The sequence below is a fragment of the Penicillium coprophilum genome, assembly GCF_028826855.1.
Source record: "Penicillium coprophilum strain IBT 35676 chromosome Unknown utg000004l_segment0_segment0, whole genome shotgun sequence".
Lineage (NCBI taxonomy): Eukaryota > Fungi > Ascomycota > Eurotiomycetes > Eurotiales > Aspergillaceae > Penicillium > Penicillium coprophilum.
Genome location: NW_026622723.1, coordinates 4928174 through 4940345, shown reverse-complemented (window position 1 = coordinate 4940345; position 12172 = coordinate 4928174). Strand labels below are relative to the sequence as shown.

Here is a 12172-nt window from a genome sequence, read left to right as displayed (position 1 = left end):
GCACTACTGTAGCATTTCAAGGATTTGAGTCCGTTTCCGCGGTGTGGTGAATCAGTGAATGGGCGATACCATATGGCAGCATATGCAAAATTGAAGAAAAAACAAACGTTGGAATCACAGGGGGAATCTGCGAATACTACACAATCTCACGTGGATGTGCTGGAATGTCGGGTGTTACAGTCTTGTCCGGCAAAAAAAAAGAAATCAGTTTTATACTCGCCGTTGAACTTATTGTCTAAGTCTGATATGAGTATTTCAAATGTATTCCTTCGTTTCAAGTCTAGTGTATTTTGGAAGTATAATAACATCCGTCAAGGGTGAATTGGCTATATAGTCCGTTGATAGACCTCGGAGATTCACATGAAGCAACTTATAAATCTAGCAATCATGATTTGGAAAGCTCTCTTCAGTGCGGCGCCCATATTGGCACATATACTATCAGCTTTAGCTGCCCCAACTCTGGATTCACAATTGTCTAGTCAATCACCAGGCAAATATGTCTTTGCCCACTTTATGGTATATCAACATATAAACACTCATCGTCCTCTACTACTGACATCCCATCTAGGTCGGTATAGTAAAAGACTACCAGCTATCAGACTGGAAAGAAGATATGACCGCAGCCCAAGCCATCGGCATCGACGCATTCGCACTGAATTGCGCAAGTATAGATAGTTACACTCCCACCCAGCTTGCCCTAGCCTACGAAGCAGCCGAACAAGTCAACTTCAAAGTATTCATTTCATTCGATTTCGCTTACTGGACCAACGGGGACACAGCAAAGATCACAGAGTATATGAAACAATATGCAGGGCACCCAGCACAGATGCAATACAAAGGAGCTGCCGTAGTAAGTACATTTGTCGGAGACAGCTTCAATTGGGATGCAGTACGACAAGGCACACCGCATCCAATTTACGCTTTGCCGAATCTCCAAGATCCCGCCGAGGCTACTACCGGCCCTGCCAAAAGCGCGGATGGTGCGTTCTCGTGGTTGGCTTGGCCTACCGACGGGGGGAATAGTATCATCCCAGGACCGATGACTACTGTCTGGGATGACAGATTTGTTCATTTCCTTGCGGGAAAAACCTACATGGCTCGTAAGAAACCCTTGAATCTGCGCAAATATCTGGGCGGATAGTAAACTAACGCAACGATAGCCGTCTCGCCCTGGTTCTCAACCCACTTCAACGTCAAGAACTGGGTGTTTGTTTGTGAGAACCTGCCAACATTACGCTGGGAACAAATGCTTTCTCTTCAGCCAGATCTTATCGAGATAATCTCATGGAATGGTACATTTGTCTTATGTTCCGGGCGAACGCTAAGAATGACTCTCTGCTAACGATATATCTATAGACTACGGTGAATCCCACTACATCGGCCCGTACTCAGCACACCACAGCGACGACGGTTCTTCACAATGGGCAGCTGACATGCCCCACGACGGCTGGCGGAATCTATTCAAGCCCTATATATCAGCCTACAAATCCGGTGCAAAGAGCCCTACCGTGGAGGCGGATGAAGTGGTGTACTGGTACCGACCTACGCCCAAGGGCGTTGTGTGCACGGGTGATACCCTCTCAGCACCAATGGGTGCTCACATGCTCAGTGATAGTATCTTTGTCGCGACTATGTTAACGAGCCCGGCTACCTTGACTGTCCAGAGTGGAAATAATGCTCCTGTTAGCATTGACGTTCCGGCAGGAATTGTCACCTCAAGTGTGGCTATGGGGGTGGGTGGTCAGTCTTTCAAGGTGACTCGGAATGGGCAGACAATTCTGAGTGGCCAAGGTGGCCTTGCGGTTAAGAACAGCTGTGTTTACTATAACTTCAATGTCTTTGTTGGGTCAATTGGGGGTGTCAATGGTGTTAGTAACTCGATTGGGTAGGAAATTGATATCTGCCGATATTAAGCGGATGGGCACCCTCTCAAGGCTAAACTACTTTCGAAAAGATCGGACTTATTCCCGCAGATATGGCAGACCCCTGTGCTATTCCTTTTCTTCTGCTATATAACATGTAGTTTTATTGCTGAAATTTCTACAAGCTCTTGACCCCTCGTCTAGCCAGGTCCATTTTTCTCACAATTCGAAATAAAAAGATGGCTCCTTATCGTCGAGTTGCTGTTATTGGAGCAGGACCTTCTGGTTTAGCAGCCGTGAGGGCACTGGAGCAAGAGGGCTTTGAATATATCCGGGTTTTTGAACGAAAGAATAGAGTTGGTGGTTTATGGTTAGCATGTCCCGTCACCTTTCTTATTTGGCCCCTGGGGGCCGTTTATACCAAGGAACTTTTAGATCAAACCTCCACAATTCACCTTTGTTATTTGAGAAGAATTACTGACCAGATTTCTAGGGCCTATGACCCAGAACCAGACAGTTTTCAAGTGAACACTCAACCTGAGGGCACTGAAATACCCAGTAAACTTGGACCTAGGACTCCATGTCTCATGCCAGCGACCCCAGAGCCTCAGGGTCTCCGGGGATCGGCCTATGATACCCTTGACACTAATGCCGGGGCCCGCACAATGGCCTTCACGCACACGGCAATCCCAATGGCCAATTCGATAGCCTCAATAGAAAAATTCGGCCGAGACAATCCAACTCGACCGCGTCAAACTGTGTTACGTTATCTGGAGGAACTATTTGTTCCATTTCTACACTTACTCGTGCTTGACACCACTGTTGAAAATGCCACAAAAACAGATGATGGTCAATGGAAGCTCACGCTACGACGCCGAAATGTCCAACACGGCACGTCAAATGCACCCAGAGATTACTGGTGGGAGGAGCAATTTGATGCATTGGTGGTAGCCTCGGGACATTTCACTGTTCCAAGTCTTCCTAATATCGAAGGTCTGATCGAGACCTCTGCCGAGTTTCCGGACAAGTTCGAGCATTCTAAATCCTGGAGATCTCCAGACTCATATGTCAATAAGGTGCGTCATGAGGATTGACACAAGGGAAAGCGACAACACCCTATTCCAATCACTTGCATGCTGATCCTGTCTTGGACGATTAGAGAGTTGTCATCGTTGGCGGTGGTATATCCGCTGCAGACCTTGTTGAAGACCTTCATCAAATCGTCAAAGGCCCGCTTTATGTCTCTCGACGTGGCAACGTCGGATTTCTTGAAGATGCATGGCGTCTTCCCAATGTGGTCGATAAATCAATCATTTCGCGCATATCTCCTGCCGCCGGTGGCACGGTAGAGTTCCAGGATGGAACAAGCATCAACTTCGACAAGATTATCTTCGCAACGGGATACAAACTTTCCTATCCATTTTTGCCTTTCGAGGCTGTAACTCCACAGAACAGACTGGACGGATTCTACCAGCACATTTTCCGTATTGGGGACCCTTCCCTTGCCATTATCGGACAGGTGAGTATCCCGGTTCCACTATAAATTACAGCATTCGAAGACATTGGATGCATAGGAGTCCGTACTAACTCGCCTGCAGGTCAGAGCAGCCATCAGCTTTCGCATCTACGAGTACCAGGCTGTGGCAGTCAGTCGCTTCCTAGCCGGACGTTCTCAAGACTTGCCAAGCATAGCAGCACAAGATGAATGGGTGGAACAGAGATTACAGTATAAGGGTCCTACCGAGCTCTTCCACGAAATAATGCCCGATTTTGTGGAATATTATGGCTGGTTGCGAGAATTTGCAGGCTGCGCAGAAGGGAAGCCCACCGAATATCTGTTGCCGGAATTTGAAGAAAATTGGGTTCAGAGTGATATAGAGATATTGCTGGCAAAGAAGCAGCATTGGGTGGCCCTTCGAGATAAAAATCGTGCGTTGGATTATGAACAACTTGCGAAGACTGGTGTCAATAGTAGCATCTCGCGTTAACTGCTTATCTTGAGGTCCAAGGAGACAGAACACGTTGAAGCGAGGCAGCAGCCTCTTCCTACTGCGTGAGATTGAATAAATTACACATCATACGGCATTCCTTCATTGTTCAGAGCTAAAAGGTAAATCAAACACCGGCATCCATGGATGCTCAGATTATGAACATGCGAAACAATAGATCCCCCAGAACAGACGCCAGAGCCAGAGCAACCCTAGGTGAAGTCATTTTCTCCGCACTAGCGTTGATGGCTATGCAATTAGTCATGATCCATCAATAGACATCAAGGCCCGTTTAGTTCGTCGGGCCAGTGGCACCTCCATTCCCGGTATCCTGGCTAGGGCGGCGATGGAATGGATGCGACCCGAAATGGAAAACTTTCTTCACAGCATTGGTAATGCTGTTCTTCCTCCTGCCCTGTGGCGCTTCCTCGGGAGAACGATCTGTGTTTTTCTTGGGCACAGAGGCATCATCAGCAAGGACAATCGATGTCACGGCGGGCTTTGGTGGCCATTGCCCGTCTGCTTTCCAGCCTTGGACCATGGCTTTGGTCAAATGGGCGAGGTTGACAGGGACTGTGGGGGTCATGCCTTGCACGACAACCTTGGTGTAAATCGAAGGGTAGATTGCGGGATTGATTGTTGCGCGAACTGGGTTGTCATCTGAAATAAAAGGAGGAGCAACGGGACAAAGTGGTTCATCGAGTTCTTCTTGCTCCTTTTCCTCTTCTGTTTGGTCTTCCACAGCCGGTAAGGTTGGTTGAGTGGGTACAATTGCGGCAAATTTCTGATCCGGCACTGTGATATTGGTCTCTGACGAGGCCTTTCTTTTAGCGCCCTCGTCTGGGGCAGTTGACAATCCTTCCTCTTGATCCTCTCGCTGTCCCGAGGTCAAATCCGCTCGATGTTGAAGCTCCTCACTTTTCTCTCGATCCGCGACAGAAAGCGAGGTCTCGGTTCGGGCTGCCAGATCAGAAGCGCCAATGCCCTCGCTGCCTTGACCAGACGGATTCGCATTATTTTCTCCCAACCCCACGCCATTGGATTGATCTGCTGTATCTTTCTGAGTACCAGCCAACGCACGCTTTGCCTCCTCTGCCCGAATCTGCCGACGAGTCTTCGCACCACACCACGCATCGCGTCTCGCCATCCATACGCGTAGCCCATCGTTCCATGCCATTTCGTCGTCTATCTGTCGACGACGCTTGCGACGCCGCTCCACGCCTGCATCCCCAGGGGTAGATTTCACCGCAGCTGATTCTCCATATTCAGCTTCGCTATCTGAGCTCTGTGGTTCAAGTTCCGAGGTTGGGGTGTCGAATTCTCGAACTCGCCATTCGCACACTTCACGGTTGTGGCATAGGGTGCCATCGGCGGACGACGGGGAGGTGACACCGGCTTCAAAATCCCAATCATTGCGTACGACTTCCTTGACGAAGACTTTGGCCTCACGGACTGAGGAATCGCGAGACCCGGTGGCCATCATTTTTGCGATCTCTGAAGGTGGGGTTTGGGGGATGAGGAAGTGGGGAGCTGTGGGAGCAGGGTTTTCCCCGTGCACCTGTCAACTAATAAAAGACGCAAAGGGGCGAAGAACAAGAAAAACACTCTAAAGGTCGAAGTGGCGGGATGATCAGACTCAAATGTCATATGGCACGTGCCGGAATGCGGAGATACAAGCCTTCCTCTCCGCCTTGATTTCCCTCCGGAGTACTCTTCTATGTCCCAATTTCCCAATTAACCCTACTGACTTTGATTTTCATGCTAAACTGTCTCTTGTCTCTCGAGACTCTGGCCTTGTCTTGGGCAAAAGGACCTCGTGTATTCGGCCCAACGTATGGAGTGACGCAACGCCAAGCGGTACTATCATTCCTTGTGGCTCACGCTATACAAGCTGGTTGGATGGAATACACGGACGCTGCATCATAAAATGTCAAAGCATGTGTATCCTTGCAAAGACATAGGGATCTAATTGAGCACGAGCCGAAAGACTTCAATATCACTATTTCATATCCAGTGCTTCGCCTACTAAGCCTTCTTTGGTACTTCATTCTAAAACAATATCTCCATGCATAGTACTTTGGCAACGCCGATCTTTTCCCCAGATCCATCTATTCTTGGTCCCCACTGGCCTCCGTCAAGAGGTAGTCCCAATCAAGATCTTGTATGCGATCTGCCTCAACAACCAAAACGTTAGGATCAACTCCGTGGAATTGCATCCTGCCAAGGGAGCGCAGGTTTTGCTAAGACCAATACAATCAGCACTTCAAGGCCATGCAATGGACACAGCGAGTCAAAAGGCAAATACCTTGAAAGGCGCGTGGCGATTCCTCCAACAGACAAACAGGGTCGTGTTACTACACAGCCAGTACCGAGAATCAGTAACAATATTTCACTGCACTCATCAAGTCACTAGTTTCTTACCGCTTCCCCGCGATCCCGAAATGATACTCCATGTCATAGATGGCATATCGTGGAGCCGGATTGCCATCATTGTCGGTTGCCTCCCATAGCTTATGCACAAAGGCATCGTAGTCTTCTTCCGTCGATGTTTCCTCGACTACAATGTCTTGGTTGTCATCGGAGATTTTCCAGATCATAAACTTGGGTCTGGTGGCTTCTGGCCCTGATCGGAGCTGATTGAACTCAGATATGCAGTCGGCAGCGCTGAAGATACTGATATATATTGATTAGTGGAATGTTCTTCCCGAATTCTTTCCTTGGAACTGTACAAGTGACCCTGTGGATACTGCAGAAAGCAAGATCTTAGTACTTGTATCCATGGCATGTAGCGGATCTACGTACCGACATCTTGGAGCTTGGTAACTGGTATCCTGCAACCACGAGATTTCTGCAGTTCAAATGAATTGACTGAGCAGAATGGATAGTGTTGTGTTGAATGGAAAGTGATGAGAAATGGGGAGCAAATAGCTACTTTGGTTATCTTATATCCCTGACTCTACATAGATTCCGCGAGCTTCTTCCCGTGTCTGACTAGATTGAGATATCTTACACTGAGGAACATACAAAGAAAAGGCTCCCTGGCACATAGATGTAGCAAATCGGTGAATATGCAACAACAAATGTCTCTGTCTGGGCTGGTATTGCTTCAGGATTGCTTCACAGGGCAAACTCCAACCAGAAAGGCTGGGGTATATTTTAAGTGATCAATTCTAGATAAGACTTACATGACAGGCACTCAAATATGGATTTTCAGTTTACAGACGAATAAATAGATAGTGATGTTATTTAGGTGCTACAGTACCTACATAGTAGTCGGTATAGGCACCCTCTCATTGAGCCTAGTGGTGGATGAGAACAACTCAATGCGGGCGTATTCACTATGTCTTCTTTCTGCGGACATTCATAAGTTATCGCAGAGCAAATTGTCCCTTTGAATTGTTCATTTGCATAATCGCCCTGTCATTACATATTGATCAGTTCGTCTCCTTGCCCGGACTGCATCAGGTTCAAGGACAAAGTCAACGAGTTCTTTAGTCTGTCTATACAACTATTTGCGGCACTTTGACTTGTCTTCAGAGCTAGTAGCTTATGACCTATCAAATGAAAGTATTCACGGTGTTTCGAAGAATCTAAAGAGGATTCCCTGACTTATATCATTTCTGTTTGACCCAAAATACAGTGTAGGCACTCGGCCAATCATACTGACCTAACATGCCCGTTGAGGTGATGTGTAATATCAACCATTGGGCCCTCAATCAAGTCACCGTTGCCGCTTTCGGGTAGAAAACGATACGTGGCTAGGGAGTACTAGACGAGCCCAGTAGTTGAGGATTGGCCCATTGTAAACCCGATTTAAAGCATCTCAACATGAAGTAATGGAATTGCTCCGTTGCCCAAAAGATTGAGGGCAATATATACATTTTGAGTAATGGTACAGGTCTATAATATCGCTAAAAGTACATAGGGAATCCCAGTTTCCCCCAATCCACGTAAAATAACCCAGTATACAAGCCGGTGAGAAACCTCCGACGAAAAGAAAAATCATGTCCGAACGCGCGCCGAATCAGCGGAGGCATCACTGGTAGCACCAGGAATGAAACCCCACCCAGGACTCTTCTGGCGACGACCTTTGCGATCACCATACTGCTCGTCGAACTTCCGAATCGCCGCCAGCGAAGACATATCTTCACTGATCGACGCGCTGATTTCTTCCATTCCGCGCTCGAAATGCTTACGAGTCAGAATGCGGCGCTCCGGGTAGCTATATGGCTCGTCACCGGTGTGCTTGGCCGCAGCGTCATTCTCCTCGCGAACGCAAGCTAGTGCAGCCGCCACCGACAGATTCTTCAAATCGGAACCAGAATACAGTGGCGTGAGTCGGGCGAGTTCAGCAAGGTCGACAGAGGGTTCGAGTTGTTCTTCTTTCAAATGGATTTTCAAGACTGCTTCGCGATCTTCCTCGGTTGGTAGATCGACTAGTAGACGACGGGGAAGACGGCGGAGGACAGCATCGTCTAGGTCAAAAGGTCGATTTGTGGCGACCATAATGAATGCTGATAGGTCGTTCATGCCGTCCCACTCGCGCAGAAACTGGTTGATCAGTTCGCGGTGGGAGGTGCGGCTGCTGGCTCCGGTGCGCGAGCAGAAGATAGCATCTGCTTCGTCGATGAAGACGACGCAGGGACTGAGCTTCTTGGCAAGTGTGAAAATCGCTTTCACATTCTTCTCGCCCTCGCCGACGTACATGTCGTACACTTCAGACCCGCTGACTTCGAGGACTGTGGCTCCGCTCTCGCGGGCTACGGCTTTGGCAAGTAGCGTTTTACCGGTGCCTGGAGGTCCGTATAAGAGGAGACCGGGGATTTTGTCAGTGGCGAGGACACCGTATGTGAATGCCTCGGGGCGGATGAGTGAGAGGGAGGTCAGGGTCTTCAGAGCTTCAATGGTCTCGGGAGGCACATGCACATCGTTGAATGTGGTCCGGATGCTTTTTGCATCAACTACACCGTTAAGTAGCTTTTTCTCGTGCGTGTTGCACGTTTTGCGCAAAGAGCTGATCAGTTGTTCTCTGCTTTGTCCCGCTTCGGACTCTTTCTGCTTTGGTGACTTCTCTTTCAGCCATTCGTTGGTGACTCTGTCGCTTTTCTCCATGAGCTGGATTCCACGTCTGATATGCTCGAATCCAAGGGGCTCGTTGGCTTCAGCACAGCCAAGTGCAAGGGTAGAAATCCAATGCACTTGATTGTACGACCAGTACCGATCCTCGATTCCTGATTCTTTGATAGTTGAAGGTTCCAGCGGCCACGCACGATCGCTGAATATGTTGTCTTTTACAGGCAGAGCCTGTTCATGTAATCGGAAGCGAAGCATGCTCTGTAGGTGGCGAATATTAATATCCATGGTGCGCTTCTTTCTGTCTTCTGAGAAGACCTCTTCGGCATCTTTCGAGCTCATGGCAGGGGTGATGAACAAGGTCTTCGAGAACTGATCATCGAGAACATTTTGCAGCAAACCAGCACCATCTTGTGAGGGCGAGTGATGGATTTCCTGCGAGGTAGTTCCGATCAACAGAATCTTGGACCCTGCCCCTCTCCGGTCTTGGATGACTTTGTGCAAGAGTGAAATGAACTTGGACCCCTCTCGGGTGTTTTGAATATCACGGTAGTCCTGGATATGCATAATGATGTCTCGAGATGGCAAAGCTTCGCTGGCCTTTGTCTCGACATTTTCTGTCGCTTCACTGGGGGCTGATATTGCTGGTGCGGATTGGCCTGATGAGCCAAGGAGCTCGTTGACTAGTTGTATCCACCGAGTTTCAGCGCGCTGACCACTTCGTGAGGCGCCGGCTCCGGGATCCGGATCCGTTTGGCCATTGATCGATCCCCCCAAGAGGGTTTTCAGCCCAAGCCAGTTGGGAAGAGGAATGTCACCTGCCTCTTTGCTGCTCTCGATTGTGATAAACCGAGGTGTACCAATATCACCGCGCATACCACGGGGACCTCCTCCAATTTCAGCCACGTCATCCTCGGCCTCGCCTTCGGGGTCTTCAAGTTCCGACCATGAAGGTGTGACGGGTTGCCGGTATACATCGTAGCCGAGAGATCGAATGGGCGAGGTTACTCCGACATCTGCAAGATCTTGCTCGCTGAACAATTGTGCGATGTCCTGGGCGTTGAGGGTCACCAGGTCAGTGCCCAACTCGTGGGCAAGCTTCTTCACCACCGCGTCTAAGAATGGTATGCCATCAATACCCGGGTAGTGTAGCGATAGATGTGACTTCTTCACGGAAGGCTCTTTAGCATATTTTGTAGATGGTAATCGTAAGCCTGCTTTAACGGAGGCCCGCAGCTCTTCCCACGATTCCTCAGCCACCGCATATCGATTCTCTGCTGCTGCTGGTGGTTCATTGGATGCAGATGGGTCAGAGCCTCCCCCAGAAGCCTGAATTTCATTTCCAAGTTCCCCCAGCTCCTTTTGTGATACTGACTTGGTTATCCTAACCTGTTGTAGTGATTGTGTAGGGCGGTCCTCTGAGGTGTGAGACACCTTATTGTGCTCGTAGAACCATGCGGGGACGGTTGTCGTTGATGTGGAAAGTTGCTGTGCGGACTTTCTGTTTCGCATCGCTCTGCGCACGGCAGATCCGTAGGTTTTGGTGATCGGTTTGGCCGACTCGGCAGAGGGAGATGTGGGCGGCGTGCCATTGTCAGAGAAATTCTCAGTTTTGAGGGAAGGGTCTTCCACAGTATTCCCGGGCGCAGTAGACGCGGCATCCTGGGGGTCTTGAGACGGAGATGCCAGCCATGTTCGTGACAGATGGAATCGTCGCGCGGACAAGGGTGCGGAATAGCGGCGGCGAGCAACAAATCGACAGGGGCGTGCAACTGACAGCCGGACTTGTTGCATTGACGAATACATCCGGGACAGTGTCACCGGAGCTTTATGTGATATCGCCGAAAGTAGTAGATATATGTATCAAGTCGAGAGTGGCGCAGGGTCTCTATCAGGCCTTACGAAGAATAAATCCTAGATCACGTGATATCTGATTTTCTAGTATCTGCTGCAGCCTAAGGTCCTTGGGATAGCAGGTATATTTTACGTGTGCCATACAAAAAAAACTGTTAGCTCAAACTTCACATAGCCTGTGCACACATCTCCATTTCGCAGGCGTACAGTTTACTGTCGGGTTTGCTCTCTATATATTCCTCGTCGAGGATCCTATCCGCTCCCATCTCCATTGCGTGATAGCAAAAGTATATTTTGTATTGGCTTCCCGTATAAAAGGCACCTCTTGTCAATCTTCAAGTTCCTGACCACAACATCTAAGGATCGACATTAGGAATCGCCTTTCCATTTCTAGTACAAGTTATCTTTATCTTGAAAGTGACATCATCACAGTGCTATCATATGAACCATCAAGGTCAGCCTCGAGCTATGCGGAAATCACATGGGCACATCTATGAGATGATTGGGCTTGATTTCCAATCACCGATTTATATCCATGTTCAGACTTATGTCTCCGTTATATATAGGTCAAATTCCAACTCCACAAATGGGTGACTATATTGCCATATTCAAAGCGTTCTGTTAAGAGTGGAAGGTTACCAGCAACTTGTCACCTTCCCAGCTACCCCGGGCGTGCCGCCTGGACATCATCCAACTCATTGTAGCCACTAATGGAACAAAGTAACTCTGTGAGAGACTTACAAGTAATCTGGTCAGACACAGTTGCCCCTTGACTATCCTATCTTACTGATTACCCATGAGAACCTTGCCATAGCCGTCCGCTCGCGCGGCCTTGTCATGTATGTTGAGTGGTATATTTTAGCACTTCCCAGATACTTTTTTCTAATGATAATTCTCTCTTCCTTCTGGGTTTCATATATACAGACTTTTTCTTATGTATATTCCCAAATGACATGCACTGAAGTTTGCTTGTACTTGAAAATTGGGTCAAGTTGATGACCTTGTCACGTTGAATCTTTCTAAGCAATAAAGCCAGAAAAGAAGCAGTCATCGTCGAACCAGCTGTTAAATACAGTGCAAAATGCGGGATGCTTCTGTGTGAAGAGCATCGGCCTCTGGCAGGCGCATATCAAAGCCTCATAATAACCAAAAAGACCTATTCAATCTTGCTTTGAAAGCACCGCAGGTATATGACTAGGACCTCTGAAACAAGATATGCAACAGATGACAATAGAGTGGACAAAATGTCTATGACATTATGCCCGGGAGCAACTGCAAAGAGAATCTCGAAGAATACAAATTTTTTAAAATGCAATACTCACATTGCTGGGAAACAAGCCATCCTATAGTGATTGAGACACAACTTCATGGAATTGAAGGCATTTTCTGGGCATC

General features: G+C 48.4%; 4 protein-coding genes across 4 annotated transcripts; 1 reads left to right on the top strand and 3 right to left on the bottom strand.

Annotated features, from left to right (window-relative positions):
• Window positions 1-387: 387 nt before the first annotated feature.
• On the top strand, window positions 388-3850 carry N7500_006299 (uncharacterized protein; the record flags this gene model as incomplete). Its single annotated transcript, XM_056677443.1, has 7 exons — window positions 388-516; window positions 569-1100; window positions 1161-1292; window positions 1357-1885; window positions 2356-2938; window positions 3022-3381; window positions 3461-3850. 7 exons carry the CDS (start codon window positions 388-390, stop codon window positions 3848-3850), a joined length of 2655 nt encoding a protein of 884 aa, XP_056532443.1.
• A 292-nt stretch (window positions 3851-4142) lies between these two features.
• N7500_006298 (DUF4050 domain-containing protein) lies at window positions 4143-5333 on the bottom strand (the record flags this gene model as incomplete). The annotated part of the gene is made up of 1 exon (XM_056677442.1): window positions 4143-5333. The coding sequence occupies one exon, from the start codon at window positions 5331-5333 to the stop codon at window positions 4143-4145; it is 1191 nt and encodes a 396-aa protein (XP_056532442.1).
• A 625-nt stretch (window positions 5334-5958) lies between these two features.
• N7500_006297 (uncharacterized protein) lies at window positions 5959-6658 on the bottom strand (the record flags this gene model as incomplete). Its single annotated transcript, XM_056677441.1, has 5 exons — window positions 5959-6090; window positions 6156-6204; window positions 6272-6523; window positions 6580-6596; window positions 6653-6658. The coding sequence occupies 5 exons, from the start codon at window positions 6656-6658 to the stop codon at window positions 5959-5961; spliced, it is 456 nt and encodes a 151-aa protein (XP_056532441.1).
• A 1194-nt stretch (window positions 6659-7852) lies between these two features.
• On the bottom strand, window positions 7853-10717 carry N7500_006296 (ATP-binding protein; the record flags this gene model as incomplete). The annotated part of the gene is made up of 1 exon (XM_056677440.1): window positions 7853-10717. One exon carries the CDS (start codon window positions 10715-10717, stop codon window positions 7853-7855), a length of 2865 nt encoding a protein of 954 aa, XP_056532440.1.
• Window positions 10718-12172: the final 1455 nt, after the last annotated feature.